The sequence below is a fragment of the Neoarius graeffei genome, chromosome 8 (genome assembly GCF_027579695.1).
Source record: "Neoarius graeffei isolate fNeoGra1 chromosome 8, fNeoGra1.pri, whole genome shotgun sequence".
In the NCBI taxonomy this organism is placed as follows: Eukaryota; Metazoa; Chordata; class Actinopteri; order Siluriformes; family Ariidae; genus Neoarius; species Neoarius graeffei.
In genome coordinates, this window is record NC_083576.1 from 87,867,725 (window position 1) to 87,892,659 (window position 24,935).

Consider the following 24,935-nt stretch of genomic DNA (forward strand, 5'->3'; position numbering starts at 1 on the left):
AAGGGGTTTGAGTGATTTCCCACAATGCCATGCGGATTTCAGCGAGATTTCATGCGGATTTCATAAAGACGGCGGTTCCCGCGGCGAAAGATTGTCATAAATGTATTTTCTCCATTATTTACGTGTTTTAAGTTGTTATCCAGAGGAAACACGCCGCTTGATTCGCTTTCGAGCTGAGAATGAGCAGCGATTTCTGAAATCCAAGCTGCTGCTAAAAAGCTTTGGGAGTGAGTATTGTTTTCGGTTGCTTGACTGCGTACGTTTTGTTCTGTTATTCTCGCTTTTATTGTTTACAAGTGTTCTGACACCTCATTCTGTCGGATGTGGTGCACGAAGCGCCAAAGATATCCCATTCAGTGGTGTTAGTTAACAAATCACACCCTGCCAGCAGAGATTTCTGGCTCTGACTGTAGCGGCTGGTCGCAGCCAATGACGCATTTGGTCGCGTTTTGCTAACGTAAACGCTGACGGAGGTACGTGATGACGTATGCGATCGTTGAAGGGCTATCCCGATACGTAAGGGTTGAATTTCAAGCCCTATCCCTTGTAGCTCAGTTTCAAGGGGAAGGGCAAAGGGGAAGGGGTAGAAATTAGAATTGGGATTGGGCCTTAAAGTTGACATTGGAAAATTTAATTTTAATAATTAATTTTCAGGCATACTATAATCTTAGCCTTTTTTTAAACCTCACAATCCATTTGCTTTCTAATACAAGTAATATTTAGACAATCAAGTCATAGATCATGCAATTAACAGTAAATAAATAAATAAATAAATAAATAAATTCCGCAAGAGAAGAACTTAAATCTGGACATGCATATGAATAATTTATACATGAAAGGTTTTGGCTGTTACTGCCTCTGTTCAAAACACCCGATACAATGAAAGCCATCTGGCAACGATTTAACAACACGAGAAACAAGAAAACCCGGCTACACCAATCTCAATCACGGAGTGAAGGATATGGGCTGTTCTGTGAGTCATCAGTCACGTTTTTGATGCTCTGCTGCACCCAGACTCTCTGCTGGTCCAGCTCATGTTCTCTTCTGTCCAGATCTTCCAGCTCCAGCTTCAGGTCTATCAGCTTATCTGCAATCTCTCGTGTGTTGCAGCCAGGACCTACACCTCTACACGCAGACACACACACACACACACACACACTCGTGTTAAATCCGTACTGATTTTGAGCCAGACTCCAATCCTCCTTTCTGATTTGGTCAAAAGGTGATTAGCTCTCTACAACAGTAACTCGTACCCCTTTTCCACCAAATCAGTTCCAGGGCTGGTTCGGAGCCAGTGCTGGTTCACAACTCGTTCAACCTACGAGCCAGCTGAGAACCAGTTTGCTTTTCCATCGCTCACGGTGCCACGTCATTACGTCGCTGTATACGTCAGTTACGTCGCTACGTTTGCGTAAACCTTGGCGCGAATATTGAAGCAAAAACAACACTGAAGAAGCAACAACAATAATAATAAATGACTTCACGTTTGTACAGCTGCTGCTTCTCACCGCTTAAAAATGGTGATCTTTTGCGGTCTTGTTATTGTTGTTGGTCTTAACAACTCCGCCCCCCCGCTGACGTAAGCAGTTCTTTCCTCTGGCCCAGCAGAGAGTTGGTGCTAGCCTGGAACCGGTTTTTCTGGCCCCAGAGCCAGTTCTTTGTCAGTGGAAACAGAAAACTCGGTTCCAAACTAAGGTGGGGTTTACATTAGACCGTATCAGCGGATCATCAGATTAACGTTTTTAAAAACGATTAGTGTGCACACAGCAACGCCAATACACGGATACGCTAATCACATGACTAATTCCGCACGCAAGTTGAAATGCGTCAGTGCGGCTCATCGCTTCCTCCTCAGCGGCTGCGCTCCAAATCACTCCGCCCTGAACAGCGAGTGCCCTCTGGAGGGTGCGCACTCCGGCCCTGCGCTGCTCACAGAGCGCGCGAGTGTAGTGCACGAGCAGTGATTCGGGACTGAGCCGCTGTGCGCAAGTCACTTACCACTTGCAAGTGGAAGGATGGCAAGCCTAAAGACAATCATAACTACACAATGGGCAGTATTTGCATCAGTATTTGCAGTATTTTCATACTTTTATACTCTTTAATGAAAGGTGATACAAGGCGGAAGTCCGCGCCGTTTTTCAGCAGTCACGTCACATGACCAACGCCAGCGAATCAGGAAGGTGGATGTCACAGTGACGTTGTCCAATGACGACGCCAGCTAGAGCTCAGCACAGCGTATCCGCGTATTCTCAATGTTTACACAGCACCGGACCAGACACGATCTGGATTGAATACGTGGACCCTGGTGGATTCCCGTTTCCCGGTGTTTCCAGGCGTTTTAATGTAAACGGACAGTGCATCCGCGAAGAAAACGAGACAGATACGGTCTAATGTAAACTTGGCCTAAGCACTGGCCCCGAACCAGCCCTGGAACTGCTTTGGTGGAAAAGGGGCATCAGACAGTGGTGCAGGTTTACATTAATGCACTCGTCATCACTTCTATAATAACGGCTCATCCACAGGGACTCGTACTGCAAACATTCCACAATCAGATTCGAGACAGAAATAAAGAAGCTGGTGAAGAAACAACTGATTATAGCTGCTATAATGCAAGTGGAACCAGGAAATAACTTCAAGTTGATGCTCCACAATATTTAATGCATCTATAAACGGAGAAAAATATAAAAATTTCCATGATGCATCATTCTTTCATAAAAATAAACACTAATTGTAAAAGATTAAAGACTGCTTTGGTATAAGAGGAGTAAAACTTCAGAGCATGATGATCTTAGAAAATAACCGACTTCTGCATCATAACTATTTCAGTGTGGCTTCACCACACCGTCCTGCTGTTGATTATTTTCTTATAACAGCATGACGCATGGCTTTTTACTCCATACAAATCTTTTGTTTGTTGCTCAAGTTCGACTTCTCTTCGCTGAAGAACAAGCCTCACTCACTTCCACTGAATGCTGTTCTTTGATTTCTTCTCGATTAGCCCGATGCCCTCGAGAACATTAGTGATGTCGTATATCCGCCGCTTCTGCCGTACGGCCAGCGTATCTGCAGCCTGGGGGAAGAGAGCGAGCAAACAATAACACACATCAGGAGAGAATGGAGGGGGGGGGGGGGGGGGGGGATTGTTCTGTTTAGTCAGTCTGTAGAAAAACAAAGTGTTTGAAGCTGTAATCATCACAGAAGACTTGCACGGTCATTTTTCAGCTGTTATTTCTCACACTCTGGTTGTAAAAAGAGGCCAGGGCTCGAAATTAACTTTTTTTCTTTGTGTCCCCCAGTGGTCCCGAATTCTGTGTTGTATTGTCCCGAATGGAAGCAATAGTGTCCCCATTTTTCTCCTCTCTGAAATAACCAGTGGTTAATATTATCATATGAAGTTACTATTATATTTGTAACTATGCGATTTTGAACCCTTTATATCATTTTTACAATAAGTCACAAGACACAAGCGACACATGTCCTATACATCATCTACTTCAAAATTACAGTTATTGCATTTTCAGTTTATTAAACTTTGGCGATCTCACTGTATGAATAGATATCCGTTTATTTAAAGGGGCCAACTAGCTCATTCAGAAAATGTTTCAACTCCCTACATCTGCAGTACACTTTAGCTGAAAATAAGACCCCTTTTATGTTCATTTCATCTACTTATACCTTGAATATCTGTTGGCACTTATAAGGCCAACTTATCATTTTCACCATTGCCGTTATCCATTTTTATGAACTTTCGCTGCCGGGTGCAAATGTTAGCAACATCAGCATAGTGGCAGGTCCGAGCCTAGCTGTGCTGCTGACTGACTAAACTTTCTGAACTAGAAAGACGCCAAGAAAACTCACTTATTCTGTTGAACGGTATCTTCCGTCAATATCATCCACATCATTCCTGTTGTATTTTATAACATGTCTAACAGTGTTCATTAAGTTCATTCAGTTGCTAGCGTTGCCTGCAGACCAGGCGATGACACTTTGGATCCTGAAGGTCCCGGAGACGTTATGTCTGGGCTTTCAGTTTCTTCCCCGCGGTCGGTCCGCTTCAACCACTTAAGCATTTTTGTTCTGGCAAGAGTCGGCGCAGCGTGTGCGGTAGCAATTCCATTCCAAGTCCATATAATGCGGACTCCGGCCGAAGATTCTAGAACAGAATGCGCTGCTCTGTAGCCTACGGATGCAGGTGCATCGAAAGTGTAGCTACTATGTATTTTTCGCTGTTAACGTTTTAAAATTAAAATTGACAAATTAGGTGAATGTCTACGTATGTGTTACGGCTTTGTAAATAATATTAATGTAGAACTTTTTTTCTAGATCTATTTTTTTCCATTGTCCCGGGATTGTCCCAGATATGATAATTTTGTGTCCCGATGACATTTTTTACGGTCCCCGGGACGTCGGGACACCGTTAGTTTCGAGCGCTGAAAGAGGCACAAAAAACGCTTCGTAAGCCAAGGAGGAAACAAGATCGTTGTGTGTTTTAAGCAAAAGGACATTTTGAATTATTCTGCAAATCAAGTGAGCGGGAAAACAAACAGTCCCAGTGTAAGTTTTTTTTTTAATGAATAGCTAAAAAAAAAAAAAAAAAAAAAAATTTATTTAAGGTCTCTAAATCATTTCAGTCACGTTGTAGGCATTTTTCAGAAAATAAAATGAACTTGTAGTGTGTTTTTTGTCTGCCTGCACAGAACACACACACACTGCTTTATTAAAATGGTAGTTAAATTGAAATTTCCAATTAACGAGAGTTCTATTTTAAGAGTGCCTTCACATTAGGGCTGGGCAATATGATCCAAATTATATTGTGCTAATTTTCTGACATTTTCATAACAAGGACATTTATGACTGATATATTATCCGATGAAAATAACGCTCAGAGACACACCCCCCCCCCCCCCACACACTTTCACTTTCAGCCGGCAGAAGCAGGTGACGCGTTGCACCATATGCATTGTGTGCAGCGAGCGCACAGCAGACAAGGATTTGTTAGGGTTCACCTCCAAAACCAAGTTGTTCATAAAACTACAACCTTTGCTGGCTCTAACATTACCAATTAGGACCATGTCGACCCTTTCTATTTTGTGCTACAATGTTTGGGGGGGGGGGTGTCCAGCATGCAATTACTGTTCTTGATTTTTACTAAAATCACAGTATCTCTGCAAGCGTAAAAGATTTTTTTCAAAACCTTGGTTATTCTTCGGGTGTCCTTGAACAGAGAGCAGATTTTAAGGTGAACTGAACCCGTTTGAAATTTTAAGTCCCTACACACACGCATCTCAAAATATCGGATCATCATGAAAAAATTTTGTTCGTTATTTAATTCAAAAGGGTAAACTTTAATATATTCCATATTCATTACATGTAAAGAAATATTTCAATGTTTATATTAATATAATATTTATTAGGGGTGGGCAAAATTATCGATACGGCGATATATCGCGATACTTTGTCTTCCGATTCAATATCGATACTCAAAATTTGAATATCGATATTTTTTCAAATAATAAATCATGTTTCAGACGGGTTGTAAATCCAGTACGACTTCCGCACCTCCGCTCCGCAAGGTGTTGCTGTGCCGCTACCTCACTGCGAGGCACTCTGTCTTTTTTTTCCCCGGTGGTTGCAGTGAGAAAAAAAAAAAAAACAAGCAAGCATGGCCGTTAATGTAAACCTAGAGACGCTGCCGAACTTTAAGGCAGATGTTTGGAGGCACTTTGGATTCCAAAGGAAAGGAGAAAAAAACAAAACAAAACAGTGAGCTGGACAAAGAGTACGCACTTTGCAAAACCTGTTTCGCTCCAATTAGTAGGGCTGGGTATCACCAGATACCTCACGATACGATACTATGGCGATATTTTGCCCACGATAACGATAATATCACGGTACAGCGATTCTGCGATAATCGATATATTGCAAGAAATTTCAACCACATCACGATATCTGTGTCACTGAAGAAAATCAGAATTTATTGACCACTGTAAAATTACATTTCACATACATAACTACACACTCTTGCTAGACACATATTTGTCTCTAGTCCACTGCTGGCAAAACCAAGAGTTGCTTCACTACAACATACAGAAAATTCCCATTTCTGTGCTCGTATTATCAACTTTTCTGTAAGCATGGACACATCAGTGCTGCTTAACAAGCAGAATCAAATTGTTTTATGAAAACTTAAAACTTGCACTGCAGACTGCACAGACATTTCAGTGCTAACACTAATATCAATTTGTTCTTTGTAAACTTGAGAACATATACCTGAGAACATTTAACTTGTGCTTATTTTGCAGGAACAACACACTGTCTGAAACACATTGAAAAGTGCAGTGCATAGTTCGAATTACGTGGGAGCCAATGGGAGCTGAGCTCCCATTCCCTCAGGCTCCCATGAAAGAAGCAAACTTAATTTTCTGTGGAAGTCTCTCAAATACGTCATATATCACCATAATAAGCTTGAATAGCCTATATCACCATATAAATAAAACTCGTTTCATTTCCGATCACCATGCAGCCATAACTTTGTATTGAACGTGTTATTAAACCGCAACATGTACGGCTGTACTTCACCACCACACCACTATGCGCGCAAACTGAAATTTGCAGCCTGCGAAATCGAATGTGAAGTTAAGTCCGAAGAAGACTTGTCCTCTATCTCACAACGATCTTCCTTTGTTTAACAATATATATATATATGCGCAACACCGTGTGTGTGTGCGTGCGCGCGCCTGTGTGTGAAAGCTGTGCACTGCAGTGCGCAAAAGTGCGCTGGTCCAGGAGAGCGAGTATGCATTGCTTTTTTTTTTTTTAAATAGAGACCCCCATAGGGTCAAATTTATAATTCGAACCCTGGTGCAGTAAGCATCTTAATTGGAGCATCTTAATTTAATTGGAGCGAAACAGGTTTTGCAAAGTGCATTCTCTTTGTCCGGCTCACTGTTTTTTTTTCTCCTTTCCTTTGGGATCCAAAGTGCCTCCAAACATCTGCCTTAAAGTTCGGCGGCGTCTCTAGGTTTATGTTAACAGCCATGCTTGCTTGTTTTTTTTCCTCACTGCAACCGCCGGGGAAAAAAGAGAAGACGAAGAGTGCCTTGCAGTGAGGTAGCGGCACAGCGACACCTCGCGGAGCGGAGGTGCGGAAGTCGTACTGGATTTACAACCCGTCTTAAACATGATTTTATTATTTGAAAAAATATCGATATTCAAATTTTGAGTATCGATATTGAATCGGAAGACAAAGTATCGCGATATATCGTCGTATCGATATTTTTGCACACCCCTACCAATTAGATATTCAGGTAACACAACAAACTTGCGAACTTACTTAGCACAACACCACCCCGACATATTAGCTCAGCCGGAGCCACCGAAACCCGACCCGAAGCAAACTACACTGGACAGCGCCAAAGTCCTCCCGTCTACTTCAGTGATGTATGACTTACTGTAACTGTGAACTTAATTTTGTCATTTACGACCAAAGGCAAGAAGCTGCACTTTATTTTGCATTTTCAGTTTTAGTGTGTGTGAGACACTGCATTTTATTTTGAGTATTTACTCAAAGTTCAGAAGAAACGTGATTCACTGAGGTTTCAGTTCAGTTTCAGTGTGTGGACGCTGACCCACACTGCACTGTGTTTCATAATTGTGCTCAGGGAAACTAATGCCCACTGCACTTTTCAGTGTGTTGTTCCTGCAAATATGTTGTAACTTGCGCTTGTATAGTTACAATAAAATGGCATGGATAATTAGAATTATATTGTTTTGACTCAGTTTGTCCCATGAATCATCACTATCATCTGATGTACATACAACTCGGATTTTAAGATGCATAATGCGTTTACATTTTTCAGTGAACTATGTAGAATATCGCAATATATCGCAGCATCGTATCGTGATTCAAGTACCGTGATGCGTATCGTATCGTGAGGTCCTTGGCAATAGCCACCCCTAATATTTATTAGACTAGTTCTATGCCCCATGCGACGTTATACAGACTCTTCATTGATGTGTTCGTGAGGGTAAAATCACCACAGCTGCCTGTTCTTTTCTGGAGGAAGGTCGATACTTCTGCTAAATCCTAATATTCACTGATGAATGGTCAAAATCATGATGACGGTAATTTATTGATAAATAACACAGGCCTATTTCACATAAGAACTGTTTAGCTTTTTGAATAGATCCATGGTGTGCTATCGACCTTAAAGCGTTCTTTAGGCAGGTGAAAGTCACACTCGAGAGCGTGAGTCTCTCTCTCTCTCTGTGTTGGTCCACTTCTAATCAAACCAACTGTGGTGTCGAAAGCAATTTGACTCTGAATTGACTCAATCGCTGGAAGTGAACCGAACATAATGGCTTGTGCTCCTGCAATTTTAAAGGACAGAGCTGTAGAGCTACAGATGTGCGATATGTTCCAGAGATTTGGACTCAGAGAAAACCACCAGATGCGAAATGGCTAATAGTTAGGGCTGTGCAATATATCGAATATACTCGATATATCTCCAAAAATTCTGTGCGAGATACATAAAATGATTATATTGTAACTATCGAGTATTTTATGGTCATCTGCCGACTTGCGTTTGTTTAAAACATTTTCCAGTGGTTTTCTCCCTGTCCCTCAGGCAGTAATGTGAGAGGCTGCCTAAGGGTTAAAAAAAAAAAAAAAAAAAAAACACGTCATAACGTCATGCGCTCGCCAACCAATCCCGGGCGACACCTAGGTGCTGAAAGGAACTTGCGGGAAGATTTTCTAGTTTCGGTTGTGTTGCCAGATTGGGCGGTTTCTCACCCAATTAGGCAGTTTTTGAACATATTTTGGGCTGGAAAACGTCAGCAGTATCTGGCAACACTGCCGGCGGGAAGATTTCCTAGTTTCGGTTTACAGCGCTGACTCAGTTTGTGCAGTCGCTGGTGTTGCGTAGGCTACCGTGTAAGCTCTGCCAATTACAGTGACAAATTAAAAATGGAAGCAGATGAATTGGTTCCTAAAAGAACTAATAAGGGGTCAGTCATCTGGCATTTTTTTTGGATATCACGAGGAGGACGTGGAACAGCAAATGCCAGTTTGTAAAGTGTGCAAAAAAACTGTCATCACGAAAGGCAGCAGCACTACAAATATGTTCCATCACCTGAAAACTCACCTGGTACACAGTATGGAGAGTCTCTTAAACTCTGAACTATTTGCCCACGAGCTAAACCCCCCCGAGCTAAACAAATGACCATAGCGGCCTCGTTCTCCAAAGCCACCCCATATGAGAAAACGAGTCAGAGATGGAGAGCTATAACGGATGCGATCACTAACGTCATTGCCAAAGACATGATCCCAATTAGCATAGTGGAAAAAACAGGCTTCCAAAAATTACTAAACACACTCGATCCCAAATATGAGTTGCCTGGTCGCAGACATTTTACAGAGAAGGCAATACCGGAATTCTACACATCTGAGAGGCAGAGCCAGAAAACACTCAGTTCAAAAGTGTGCAAAGAGAAAAATTGTGTTTTGCAGATCTCTCTCTTCTCTCCCTCAGTCTCTCTCTCTATTGTGAATGTTCCAGTGGTTCTCAGTAGTCAGGTTAATAGCTTGGAGGTCTATTTTTTAAAAATAATTTAATGAAAGAGCACTTTTCTTATTTAGGCTAAATGTCTGTGTTGAGCTGCACTTTATTGATTTGAGCAGCTCTGTATTGTGTTGCCCCTTTGTTGCAATTTAAGATTGCTTTTGCAGTTTGTGCCACATCTTTGTTGAATAAAAAGTCTTATTTCAACTCAATTGTGATTAATCACCAACATGACAATTTAAAATGTGTTGTTGAAAACCACCTGTAAAGTTAACCAAGAATGTTATTTAATCTGCAGGGATTGTAGTGAAAACAGTAAAAGTTAGATTTCATGGGGTCCTTTAGAGGAAATTTAAATATATCGAGATATATATCGTATATCGTGAAATGAAGAAAATGTATCGGGATATTCATTTTTTCCCATATCGCACAGCCCTACTAATAGTATTTACCTACTTTTTTTTGTTTGTGAAGTGTGAAATGAAGTCAATAGGAAAGATTTCCTGATGCACACTTGACACACAGACTAAAACATGTGAAAGTTGGCCCTCTGACTATTTCTGAACACACCACATGAGGGACAAAAACAAACAAACAAACAAAAACATCTGTATTGTGTGTGAAGCAAAACCAGAATTTGCACTCCCTTCATGATGTAATGACCATGATCAATTAAAAACTTCTCCAAGTTGTTATAGCTGCGATTTTCTTTGCAATTTCATGTCTAGTTAAGCGCAACTTCTCAGCAACACGCCGCCATTTTGATTTTTTTTTTAAACTACGGGACGCTTTCAATATGCGCATGCGTCATCATGCAGCGACTGCATGAAAACGCATGCGCACATGAAACGGCACAAAAAAAATATTTTTAAATAAATAAAACTCGACAAGCTTTTTTTTTTAAATAGATAATTCTCTTGAAATAAATTGCAAGAAATACCGGAGAATTTTATTCCCCCAAAACGTTCTCTGAACACAATTAAAATAAATAAAACTCGTATAACTGACTAGTTTTAGTTTAAATTATTTAACCAAAATAAAAGACGTTAAATTTTTTAACTTTAACTCTTATGGGAAATTTTGATTATTTTAATTAAATAACTTTTCAAACCTTTAGGCCATCTCTCAACTTTCCGGCTGAATCTCAAACGGGTTGATATCACGCATGTAGGGCACTACATAGCGTGCACGCGCTATTCTTTTGTAGCCTACGTAGAGCGCATATCAAGGGAACACTCGGTCATTTGGGACGCAGCCAAGAGTAAGTTTGTTTTGTGTGTGGTTTTTTTTAAGCCGTGCGGCTTGTGTATAGAAACAAAATACGTTACGCAAATAACATTTCGACCACTCTGTGTGTAAAATGATAACGACGGAAGAGTTAGAGCAAAAGGAATTATTAAATGAAATAAATCAGCAAGTTAGTGGGTTAGCAAGCGTGTGCTAGCTAGCTAACGTCACGCTTACAGCTTTGAGGTCCAGCACTCCATCCTTGGCTTCTTGTAGCAGGGTGACAAACTTGGTGGTTAATAATCCGAGGCTTTTCTCGTGGCGACTCGGTGTAGCCGGCTGCATCGATTCTCCCATCGCTCCTGATTCGTTTCGTCCAGAGTCCAAATCCATTCAAGTTTTATTTACAGCCGTGTTTAGTGAGTTGTCGGTCTCAGTGAAGCTACGATTCTGGCGCCTAAACCTTCTGCTTCCCGTTACAGGCCGGAAAACATCCCGAAGCATGAGGCTAAAACTCAGCTTTTCGACCGCTTTTACCGACCGGTCCGGGTCGGCTCAGGATCCGGGTTATTCCTTAAACAAGTAGTTCCCGAAAAGCAGCTCAATAACAACCGGAGACCGCACACATTCACCCTGGAACACACACCGGCCGTGCTTTCCTACTTGAATTAACTGAAGCCGTTGAAGGAGCAATGCATCATGGGATACGTTGCTCGGCAAAAAAAAAAAAGGAGAGGGGTGTAATTCAAGACAGTTCCGCCAGAGGGCGACATAGTTTAAAAAAACATAAGCAAAGGTATTTATTTTATTTTAAAGGGGTACCAAATATAATATACACAGTTGCTGATGTGACAAAGTAACGTATTCTTAAGTATTCTATCAAATTTATATACTAGAAAACAACAAAATATCTTGGTAATTGTAAATATAATAGTCGGTACGCTAAACGGCACAAGAGTCGCCATTTTTAAAAGACCGTGACGTCAGCGCTACCCACTGCACTAGGAGAGAAGCGTGTAATCATGGCGTCGGGCGCATCAAGTGAAAGCGACAGCTCTGTCGAATCATACGAAGAGATCCCGCAAAAGACACGTCTGGAGGATCGTTATGCTTTCCATCGGTCCTGTTATTACACCCGAAAGCAACACACTGTGGCATTGTGTAGCCGATCACTTCCAATTCATCCTACTTTCCGATTCACACGTGCTATTCCCAACCTCAATGAGCCAACACAACTGGGCACATACATACGTCATGAGTGTTACGCAGAGAAAATGAACGTGCATTCTGATTGGATAAAATTAATATCATGGCGGGCTGTTCAAACTGCGGAAATAGTTTGCTCGAGCTACTTTCAAAACACTATAACTTTCCAACCTTAGAACAAAAAACTTTTGTAAGTCTTGAATAAGGTTCGTTAATGTGTGTTTTATTGTTATATTTACTCTATATATTGCCCTCTGTTCCCCTTTAATTTAATTAATTTATTTATCTCAGACATTCAGACAACGTACAGTCCATAATATTATAAAATATATAAAATTGCATAAAAAATATATAAAATCTATAAAATAAAAATAACACATTAATTGCACCATGATAGGCCATTGACTAGCATCTGTAATAATAATAAAAAAACAGTATAAAAATAACAGCAGAATAGTTAAGACATATGATGACCAGCATACAACAGGTTTTTCCATTTTGTGACTAATTTTGACTCGCGACAAATATCAGAATGAATGATGCTATGAATAAAAAAGTTCTCAGAATATTCAAGCTGTTTTTTAAGACTATAGATAACAGTTCTTAGTAATTCCTGATAAGACTTAATGCCATTACTAACAAACATCTGACAAGCACTGCTTCTGCGGTTATAATTCAGTAGGCCCCTAAGGACATTATTGAAGGCAACACATACAATAGTTCTGTAATTAACACGATAATTTACCCATAGAGTACATAAGTAAATGTTGTTACAATATGATGAGAATAACTTGACCGTAACAGCATTTGAACAACAGTAAAATTTTCTGGCAAGTAAATTACCTCGACCGTATAAAGCTCTCTGTTTACTTTTCATATCCTCTTCATCATTAAGATGACTATCAATGATATGACCAAGATATTTATATCGATTAACATAATCTAGGGGGCTGCAAAAGTAGGTATACAGTAATGAAAAACAAAATGTTATTTTATTATGTATCTATAATATACCTTTTTTTCACAGTCCGGTTTCCATCAAATTGTGCACTCTAATTGGCCCGTGAGCAGTCCGGAATCCTACGATCCAGACCCCGGTTACGGACCTTTGGCGACTCGATCATTCACAACAACAACAAACATAATAGCAATTTTTTGTCAACATTTATTTTCGCATTTTTCAGTACAACAGCATTAATTTTACAGCATGGCTAGCAATAACGACAGTGTTCACAGCAAAAGCAAGTTTTACTACCCTGATGAAGACGAAATAAAAGAAAACATTTCAGGAGAAAGCCGAAAACGAGCTTGTAGCAGGTTTGTTCTAAATATGGTTTCCCTTTCGGGCACTCTCGTTTTCTGTGAGAATTTGGTAAAGAAAAAAATATATATTATTTAAGGTCAGTCCGTATCGTGAAATACCATGACCTCAGCCTTGAAAATACTGACCTCGGCCCAGAGGCCTTGGTCAGTATTTTCAAGACCCTGGTCACAGTATTTCACAATACGGACCTCCCAGCTGGTAAATTATATATATATATATATATATATATATATATATATATATATATATATATATATATATATATACACACACACACGCCACCGTTCAAAAGTTTGGGGTCACTTTGAAATGTCCTTATTTTTGAAAGAAAAGCACTGTTCTTTTCAATGAAGATCACTTTAAACTAATCAGAAATCCACTCTATACATTGCTAATGTGGTAAATGACTATTCTAGCTGCAAATGTCTGGTTTTTGGTGCAATATCTCCATAGGTGTATAGAGGCCCATTTCCAGCAACTCTCACTCCAGTGTTCTAATGGTACAATGTGTTTGCTCATTGCCTCAGAAGGCTAATGGATGATTAGAAAACCCTTGTACAATCATGTTAGCACAGCTGAAAACAGTTGAGCTCTTTAGAGAAGCTATAAAACTGACCTTCCTTTGAGCAGATTGAGTTTCTGGAGCATCACATTTGTGGGGTCGATTAAATGCTCAAAATGGCCAGAAAAATGTCTTGACTATATTTTATATTTTCTATTAATTTTACAACTTATGGTGGTAAATAAAAGTGTGACTTTTCATGGAAAACACAAAATTGTCTGGGTGACCCCAAACTTTTGAATGGTAGTATATATGTATATAATCCAGCCACTGGGGGTGCATAAGCGTACTCTTGGTGCCGGTCCCAAGCCTGGATAAATTGGAGAGGGTTGCGTCAGGAAGGGCATCCGGCGTAAAACTGTGCCAAATCTAACATGCGGAATGAAAAGAGAAATACCATACCGGATCGGTCGGGGCCTGGGTTAACAACGACCGCCTCTGGTACTGTTGGTCAACAGGGTGCCAGTGGAAAGTGTGCTACTGTTGCGCCAAAATGGAGAAGGAGAAAGAGAGGGGGGAGGCATGTTAGGAGAGAGTGTGAAAGATGAAAGGGAAGGAGCTTAGAATTGAGGGTAGGAACACTGAATGTGGGAACATTGGCAGAACGAGAGAGTTAGCAGGTATGATGGAAAGAAGGAAGTTGGACATTGTAGTAGTCAGAGCGGGTGGGTGGAGCACAGAAGCATGGCAGGCCAGAACTGAGTTCCAAAAACTCTTTTTATTTGCACTTTTCAGTTGCCAAGCACACTCTCCCAGCCACACGCATACACACACATAAGTCATCTTGTTGGGGAGAGCTCACTTCCTCTGCTCTCTCTCTCTCTCCTTATATAGGGCGTGGTTGCTGGGAAGACACACAAACACAGGTTAATTGACATCAGGTGTAGTGATTCTGCCACTTACCTTCCCTGACTCCGCCCTCCGGTCACAGACCGACGCTTGACCACGCCCCCACTGCCACATACCCCCACCGCTCGACTCAGGCCGGGCAGCCGTCCGGCCCGCAGCCGACTCCGCCCCCCCCCGATGGGAGAGGAAGTCTGCCACGACCATCTGCGCCCACGGCCTGTGGACCACCTTGAAGTTAAAGGGTTGGAGTGCCAGATACCAACGGGTGATCCGCGCGTTGGCATCCTTCATGCAGTGGAGCCACTGGAGGGGCGCGTGGTCCGAACAGAGGGTGAAAGGGCATCCCAGCAGGTAGTAACGGAGGGCAAGGACCGCCCACTTGATGGCCAGGCACTCCTTCTCTATGGTGCTGTAGCTCCCCGCACGCACTGACAGCTTACGACTTATGTACAGCACTGGGCGATGCTCCCCCTCCACCTCCTGGGACATAACAGCCCCCAGCCCTCTGTCCGACGCGTCCATCTGCAATATAAAAGGGAGATAAAAGTCAGGGGAGTGTAACAGTGGCCCCCCACACAGTGCAGCCTTTACCTCAGAAAAAGCCCGCTGGCATTGCTCAGTCCACTAGACCGGATCTGGTGCCCCCTTTTTAGTGAGATCAGTCAGCAGGCTGGTGATGTCCGAATAATTAGGTATAAACCTATGATAGTAGCCAGCCAGCCCCAGGAACTGTCTCACCCCCTTTTTGGTCTTGGGCCTCGGGCAGGCCGCAATCGCTGCCATCTTGTTAATTTGGGGACGCACCTGCCCATTGCCCAAGTGGAAGCCCAGATACCATACTTCCACCCGCCTAATCGCAGACTTCTTCGGGTTGGCTGTGAGACCCGCCCGCCTCAGCGACCTAAGGACGGCCCTCAGGTGTTGTAGGTGCCGCGGCCAGTCATTACTATAAATAATTATGTTGTCAAGGTATGCGGCCGCATAGGTGGCGTGGGGGCGGAGGACCCTATCCATCAGCCGCTGAAACATAGCGGGCGCCCCAAACAGCCCAAAAGGAAGTGTGACAAACCGTGTAAGCCGAACGGTGTGGAAAAGGCTGTTTTTTCTCGGGATAATGAAGTCAAGGGGATCTGCCAATAACCCTTTATCAAATCCAGTGTTGAGTAAAAGCGAGCCGTGCCTAGTCGATCGAGCAACTCATCAATATGAGGCATTGGGTACGCGTCGAATTTAGACACCGCGATGACTTTTCTATAGTCTACACAGAACCGGACCGACCCGTCGGCCTTGGGTACCAAGACCACCAGGCTGCTCCAGTCACTGTGGGACTCCTCGACGATGCCCATTTCGAGTATGGCCTCGAGTTCTTCCCGAACCACTCTTTTCTTGTGTTCGGGTAGCCTGTAAGGGCAGCTACGCACTACCACCCCTGGGGGTGTCTCAATGTGGTGCTCTATGAGGTCGGTGCAGCCGGGCAGGGGCGAGAACACGTCCGAAAATTTGGTCTGCAACTGGGCAACCTCTGCGAGTTGGGTCTGGGAGAGGTGGTCTCCACAGGGGACCGGAGAGGTACGCGATGCCAATGCTCCCTTTTGAACCTCTGGTCCCAGCTCTGCCTTCTCCGGAACCACCAACACCAATGCCACGGGGACCTCCTCATTCCAGAGTTTGAACAGATTGAGGTGGTAAATCTGTCGCGCCCCACCCCTGTCTGTTCGCCTCACCTCGTAGTCGACATCCCCGACTCGCTGTGTGACCTCAAAGGGTCCTTGCCACTTGGCAACCAATTTGGAGCTCGATGTGGGCAACAGTATGGTACTTTATCTCCCGGTGCGAACTCCCTAAGGCGCGTACCCTTGTCGTACAGGCGGGTTTGCCGTTCTTGGGCCTGCCGCAAATTCTCCTGGGTTAGGTGTGTGAAGTTTTGCACGCAGGTCAATAACATATTGAATTTCATTTTTACTTGGTGAAGGTCCCTCCTCCCAATTTTCTTGCAGCACATCTAAAATGCCGCGCGGCTTACGCCCATATAACAATTAGAACGGAGAGAACCCCGTGGAGGCTTGTGGGACCTCTCACACTGCAAATAACAAGGTTTCGAGCCATTTATCCCAATTACGTGCATCCTCGCTTATGAATTTCTTAATTATATTTGAGGGTGCGATTGAGTCGTTCGACTAAACCGTCCGTTTGTGGGTGATAAACGGTGGTGCGGATCGGCTTAATACCTAATAACCCATACAGTTCGTTCAGTGTTCGTGACATAAACGAGGTGCCTTGATCAGTCAGAATCTCTTTGGGGATTCCAACTCGGGAGATGATGCGGAAGAGCGCTTCCGCAATACTGCGTGCTGAGATATTGCAAAGAGGCACTGCTTCCGGGTATCGCGTTGCATAGTCCACTAGAACTAATATAAAGCGGTACGCTCGTGTTGACCGATCTAATGGCCCGACGAGATCCATCCCAATTCTTTTGAATGGGGTCTCGATTAATGGGAGAGGGCGCAAAGGCGCTTTTGGAATGGCCGCTGGATTTACTAACTGGCATTCGCGGCATGCCGTACACCACCTACGGACATCGCCGTGAATCCCTGGCCAATAGAACCGGGCCATTATTCGGGCTAGTGTTTTATCCTGCCCTAAGTGTCAAGCCATGGGATTAAAGTGAGCCGCCTGGAATACCAATTCCCGGCAGCTTTTTGGAATCAAAAGCTGCGTGATTTGTTCTTTAGTCAGTGTCCTGCGTCACTCGGTATAATCTATCCTTCATAATAGAAAAATAGGGGAAGGACAGGGTGGCGTTTGGCTGGATCGTTTGACCATCGATTACTCTCACTTGGTCAAACGCATGCCGCAGAGTCTCGTCTCGTGATTGCTCTAACGGAAAATCCGCGAGGGATTCCCCGAGAGAGGGAGGAGGAGCCGGTGGCTCCTCACTCTGACGTGAAGATGACGTAGACGGCTCTGTGACAGCTGCTCCTGCCAATGTGACACCGGGACCTCCCCCTGCTGAACTACGGCAGGACCCACTCTTCACTAAATGACTCATTAACTCCCTGAATCCTGGCCAATCAGTCCCCAAAATTATCGAGTGGGTGAGGCGAGGATTAACCACCACCTTTACTCTAAATTTTTCCCCTCTGAAAAAAATGTGGACTGACACTAAAGGGTAGCTGTGAACATCCCCGTGCGCACACACAACACCTTCACCCCCTGTGCTCCCCCCAATGCCTCGTCTTGCACCAGGCTTTGGTGAATTGAGGTCTGATTACAGCCAGAGTCCACCAACGCCTGATATGTATCCCCTTGGATACTCACCAGTATGCAATACGCTCTGGCCCGATCGAGGGCGGCTCCTGGTGCGTCGGGGATCTGGACCACCGCGCCCACCTCCTTTGCCGAGCATTGATGCTGGAGGTGCCCTGGCTCCCCGCAGCGCCAGCAAACCGGCCCAGGCTTTCTCTCTGCACCGGTAATCTGGGGCTCACTCACCTGAGGGGGGGGGGGAGACAGACATGGAAGCGGGAAACGGGAGGGCACCGTGGGTGTGGCGGACTGGCTGTGAGGGAGCCGGCCCCCGCCTCTGCGGTGGGGGAACGGGGCGAGGACGAGACACAGAAGGGGAGGGGGAGAGAGAGAGAGGGAGGAGAGAAGTGAAGAGGGGATCTGTTCCCCAAGCTCAACAAAAAGGTAGAAATTTTCAGAGAGTTTGTTCCAGTAACCTAATCAATATAAAATTAGATCAGACTGACTGTACAGCTGCTGCCAGCACCTTTGATCTAAAGGTGGGGCTATTAAATATTAGATCTCTTACATCTAAAGCGCTAATGGTTAATGAACTCATTACTGATCAGGAGTTTAATGTACTGTGTTTAACAGAAACATGGATTAAGCCAAATGAATATATAGCATTAAATGAAGCGAGTCCTCCTGGATACAGTTATATACACCAGCCTCGTCTAACTGGCAGAGGAGGAGGCGTCGCGGTTATTTATAACGATTATCTAGGTGTAACACACAAACCTGGTTATAAATTTAATACATTTGAAGTTCTTCATACTCATATAATGTATGTAGCCTCGAAAAATAAGTCTACCCAGTTAATTCCATTGCTTATTATTTACAGGCCCCCGGGGCCATATTCTGAGTTTCTTTCTGAATTTGCAGATTTTATCTCAGATTTGGTTATTTCCTTAGACAAAGCTTTAGTTGTCGGAGATTTTAATATTCACTTTGATAACCCAGAAGACCCTTTAAAAACAGCGTTTGTGTCCATCTTAGATTCAGTCGGGATTAAGCAGAATGTCATAGGACCGACCCATAATGGTGGTCACACCCTTGATCTAATACTAACATTCAGATTAAACGTAGACAATATAGTCATACTTCCACAGTCTGAAGTTATCTCAGATCATTGTCTCATCTCATTCAAAATATGTCTGAGTAATAATATATGCACCTCACCACGCTACTGTATTAAACGTACTTTCACGTCAACTACTGCACAGAGCTTTATAAATGATCTCCCAGAGCTGTCAACTTTGATTGGGTCACTGTCAGCCCCTGCAGAACTCGATCAGGCAACTGAATGCTTATGGCCCTTTTCCACTACCCTTTTTCAGCTCACTTCAGCTCGCTTCAGCTCACTTCAGCCCGACACGGCTCGCGTTTCGACTACCAAAAACCAGCACGACTCAGCTCGTTTCAGCCCTGCTTAGCCCCTAAAACTCGCACCGTTTTGGAGTGGGGCTGAAGCGAGCCAAACCGTGCCGAGTGAGGTTGGGGGCGTGAGCAGACACTCCCCTGTGCACTGATTGGTGAGGAGGCGTGTCCTCACATGCCCACACACGCCCCGCGAGCGCGCTGGGATCTGTAAACACCGCAAACCCGGAAGAAGAATAATTACGAATTACGAGAATTTCTGAAGCCTTATGCGCCGCCTCGCCTCATCTATACGCTCTTGCCAGTATCTGTCCGCGTTGTCGGTGACAACAAGCCACAGCACCAAGACCAGCAACACTAACGACACCATGTCCTCCATGTTTATTGTTTACTACCGCTTAAAAGCTCACTGAATCAGTGACATACAGAGCATCGTGGACGAGTTCGCGGAGCGCAAGGCTCGCCGTATGCCCTTCAAATAATGCGCGCAGTAGGCTATTGATGTTTTATTATGAGCCATGTACAGTATGTCGCCTAATGTTTTTTTGTTTCTGAGTTACATGTTCGTTTGAAGGACTTAATGTACAAAATAACATAGTTGCACCCCGTAGTGTTGAAATTGGTAAACACAGTGCATTCAGTGAGGTTTGCACCGCCCTCCTTTTATTTCTGACTCTTCCTGTCACCACTCTGAGCGCTCATTCGTATGCCCTTCAAATAATGTGCGCAGTATAGGCTATTGATGTTTTATTATGAGCCATGTACAGTATCCTAATGTTTTTTGTTTCTGAGTTACATGTTCGTTTGAAGGACTTGATGTACTAAATAACATAGTTGCACCCGGTAGTGTTGAAATTGGTAAACACCGCAGTTGCGGACATTTAAATGATGTTATGATAAGCTTTAATAAAGGGTCCGGTCATTTGCCCCGCCCCCGGCCCGGCTCTGACTTGTTCCGCCACTGTCACTGATGTCACTGTTTGCGCTGCTTAACGACATCACATGACGTCCACCCACTTTCGCTAACTCCACCCAATGTGTCCACCCACTTCCAGCCAGCACGGTTCAGCGCGGTTGTAGTCGAAATGCAACTCCAACATCCCTGCTCAGCTCGACTCAGCTCGACTCGGCACGGCACGGCTCAGCCGCGTTTGTAGTGGAAAAGCAGCACTAGAGTCAACATTCCGCCATACTTTAGATAATGTAGCTCCTCTAAAAAGGAAAATGGTCAGAGACAAAAAATTAGCACCCTGGTATAATGATGACACTCGCACATTAAAACAGACCACTCGAAAATTGGAACGTAAATGGCGTCAAACAAAATTGGTAGTGTTCAAATTGGCGTGGAAGGAGAGCTTCCTGAAGTATAAAAAAGCTCTTAGTGCTGCGAGATCAACATATCTCTCCTCCCTAATAGAAGATAACAAAAATAATCCTAGATTCCTATTTAATACTGTAGCAAAATTAACCAGGAATAAGTCCACTATAGAACACATGCACACCTGCAGTATGTAATAGCAATGATTTCATGAATTTTTTTAATGACAAAATTGAGAATATCCGACAAAAAATTCAAACTACTAATTTAAGGTTAGACAATGAAAGTGACCTTGTAGTTAACTATATAACTGTATCGGATCATCAGTTAGAATGTTTTACTCCCCTAAAAGAAACTGAATTACTCTCATTAATTAAGGATTAATTTTCATTTAGACAATGAAAGTGACCTTGTAGTTAACAATATAACTGTATCAGATCATCAGTTAGAATGTTTTACTCCCCTAAAAGAAACTGAATTACTCTCATTAATCTCTACATCAAAAGCCTCAACTTGCGTACTAGATCCCTTACCGACACATCTATTCAAACAGATAATGCCTGGAGTAATTGAACCGCTTCTAAAAATAATAAATTCTTCTCTTATGATTGGCTATGTACCCAAATCCTTTAAACTAGCAGTTATCAAACCCCTGATTAAAAAACCTGACCTTGATCCCTGTCAGCTGTCCAATTATCGGCCAATATCAAACCTCCCCTTTATCTCCAAGATCCTTGAAAAAGCTGTGGCACAGCAGTTATGCTCATATTTACATAGGAATAACATCCATGAAATGTATCAGTCAGGATTTAGACCTCATCATAGCACAGAGACAGCACTGGTTAAAGTAGTAAACGACCTACTGTTGGCGTCTGATCAGGGCTGTGTCTCACTACTTGTGTTGCTTGACCTTAGTGCAGCATTTGATACCATTGATCATTCCATTCTTCTGGATAGACTAGAAAATGTTGTGGGAGTTAAGGGAATGGCCCTCTCCTGGCTCAGGTCTTATCTAACTGATCGTTATCAGTATGTCGATATAAATGGTGATATTTCTAGACGTACCGAGGTAAAGTTTGGTGTTCCACAAGGTTCTGTCTTGGGTCCACTGCTTTTTTCTCTATATATGTTACCTCTGGGCGATATTATTCATAAACATTGTATTAGTTTCCACTGTTATGCTGATGACACACAGTTGTATGTCTCTGCAAAACCTGATGAGAGACACCAGCTTAATAGAATTGAGGAATGTGTTAAGGACATTAGACACTGGATGCTCGTTAATTTCCTTCTGCTTAACTCTGACAAGACTGAAGTACTTGTGCTAGGACCACATACAGCTAGAAGTAAGTTTTCTGATTACACAGTAACTCTGGATGGCCTTTCTGTTTCTTCACGTGCAGCAGTAAAAGACCTCGGAGTGATTATTGACCCCAGTCTTTCATTCGAAACTCACATTGATAACATCACCCGGATAGCTTTCTTTCATCTCAGAAATATTGCAAAGATAAGAAATTTAATGTCATTGCATGATGCAGAAAAACTAGTTCATGCTTTCGTTACCTCCAGGTTGGATTATTGTAATGCCTTACTGTCTGGATGTTCCAATAAGTGCATAAACAAGCTCCAGTTAGTTCAAAATGCCGCAGCAAGAGTCCTTACTAGAACTAGAAAATATGACCACATCACGCCTGTCTTATCCACACTGCATTGGCTCCCAATCAAATTTCGTATTGATTATAAAATACTACTATTGACCTTTAAAGCACTAAATGGTCTCGCACCACAGTACCTGAGTGAACTTCTGCTCCTCTATGACCCGCCACGCCTACTTAGATCAAAAGGTGCAGGCTATCTGCTGGTACCTCGTATATTGAAGGCTACATCAGGGGGCAGAGCCTTTTCTTACAAAGCCCCACTGTTATGGAACAGCCTTCCAAGTAATGTTCGGGAATCAGACACAGTCTCAGCATTTAAGTCTAGGCTGAAAACATATCTGTTTAGTCAAGCCTTTTGTTAATGGTGTTTATGAGGTAAAGGAGTAGATCTGGAGGGTCCTCAGACATAGAGTGTTTTGGTAAACTGGGATGTATGGATGCTGTCAGTCCCCACTCGCTTGCTCACTCGAGTTTGTTGACGGTGCAGTGGCTGGCTGCTTTATGTCCCGGGGCTCCCTCATGCCTGTGTTACCTTCTGGCTCTCTCCTTTTAGTTATGCTGTCATAGTTAGTTGCCGGAGTCCCTGCTTGTACTCGGTGCAATATGTATACTGTTCCTACTTATTCAGGTGACATTGGGCATACTTAACCACCTGTGTTTTCTTTCTCTCCCCCCCCCACCCCAAATCTGTCCCTCTGAGTTACATGGAGTCAACAGGAAATCTTTTGGTGGAGATGGTGGGGACCTCGACTGGCTATCGTAGCCTGCAGGGAATCGGCCGTCAGACATTCTGTCGCATGTCCCAGACCCGGTGAAATGTAACTGAATTGTCTTGGCCAGGCCTAAGAGTCCCATCTGCATCTCATCATTGCTGAGGAGTGTGCTCCCATCACCCAATCAAGCATCCAGCCAGAGCAGGTCATGATATATTTTTTACCATATTAACATGCCATTGTGCGTCATGCCTGATGTAAAGACTCTCGTCTCTGTGAGCCTACCACACAGATTTAATACTTGTCATTTTTAGGGCATACCTAACAACGTGTTTTCTTTCTCTCTCTCTCTCTCTCTCTCTCTCTCCCCCCCCATCTGTCCCTCTGAGTTACATGTTGATCCTGGGATTGAGATGCTGGCCTCTTCTGCCCCTCGGACCTGCTTGATCCATCCTGGTGCCCTGTGTCTGGTCGGAGTTTTATCGCCCCACTCCTGTGAAGGACGGCCCCATGAGGACAGTTGAGGGTTATACCTGTTAAAACTGTTAATATTATAGTCAGGCTGTCTGTTGTTGCCCAAATGAGGATGGGTTCCCTTTTGAGTCTGGTTCCTCTCGAGGTTTCTTCCTCATGTCGTCTGAGGGAGTTTTTCCTTGCCACCGTCGCCACAGGCTTGCTCATTGGGGATAGATTAGGGATAAAATTAGCTCATGTTTTAAGTCGTTCAAATTCTGTAAAGCTGCTTTGCGACAATGTTTATTGTTAAAAGCGCTATACAAATAAACTTGATTTGATTTGATTTGATTAATCTCTACATCAAAAGCCTCAACTTGCGTACTAGATCCCTTACCGACACATCTATTCAAACAGATAATGCCTGGAGTAATTGAACCGCTTCTAAAAATAATAAATTCTTCTCTTACGATTGGCTATGTACCCAAATCCTTTAAACTAGCAGTTATCAAACCCCTGATTAAAAAACCTGACCTTGATCCCTGTCAGCTGTCCAATTATCGGCCAATATCAAACCTCCCCTTTATCTCCAAGATCCTTGAAAAAGCTGTGGCACAGCAGTTATGCTCATATTTACATAGGAATAACATCCATGAAATGTATCAGTCAGGATTTAGACCTCATCATAGCACAGAGACAGCACTGGTTAAAGTAGTAAACGACCTACTGTTGGCGTCTGATCAGGGCTGTGTCTCGCTACTTGTGTTGCTTGACCTTAGTGCAGCATTTGATACCACTGATCATTCCATTCTTCTGGATAGACTAGAAAATGTTGTGGGAGTTAAGGGAATGGCCCTCTCCTGGCTCAGGTCTTATCTAACTGATCGTTATCAGTATGTCGATATAAATGGTGATATTTCTAGACGTACCGAGGTAAAGTTTGGTGTTCCACAAGGTTCTGTCTTGGGTCCACTGCTTTTTTCTCTATATATGTTACCTCTGGGCGATATTATTCGTAAACATTGTATTAGTTTCCACTGTTATGCTGATGACACACAGTTGTATGTTTCTGCAAAACCTGATGAGAGACACCAGCTTAATAAAATTGAGGAATGTGTTAAGGACATTAGACACTGGATGCTTATAAATTTCCTTCTGCTTAACTCTGACAAGACTGAAGTACTTGTGCTAGGACCACATACAGCTAGAAGTAAGTTTTCTGATTACACAGTAACTCTGGATGGCCTTTCTGTTTCTTCACGTGCAGCAGTAAAAGACCTCGGAGTGATTATTGACCCCAGTCTTTCATTCGAAACTCACATTGATAACATCACCCGGATAGCTTTCTTTCATTTCAGAAATATTGCAAAGATAAGAAATTTAATGTCATTGCATGATGC

The 24,935-nt window shown here is 43.2% G+C and overlaps 1 protein-coding gene across 1 annotated transcript in view; it reads right to left on the reverse strand.

The window, feature by feature from the left end:
* e2f4 (E2F transcription factor 4) overlaps positions 1-11,465 on the reverse strand; it is a 32,975-nt gene extending 21,510 nt beyond the window's left edge. Inside the window, exons 1-3 of the mRNA XM_060928442.1 lie at positions 11,028-11,465; positions 2,961-3,070; positions 964-1,125 (exon numbers count right to left, since the gene is read on the reverse strand). Of these exons, the coding sequence (XP_060784425.1) occupies positions 964-1,125; positions 2,961-3,070; positions 11,028-11,183 (428 nt within the window). The 5' untranslated portion in view covers positions 11,184-11,465. The remainder of the gene's footprint in view (positions 1-963; positions 1,126-2,960; positions 3,071-11,027) is intronic.
* Between the last annotated feature and the right edge of the window lie 13,470 nt (positions 11,466-24,935).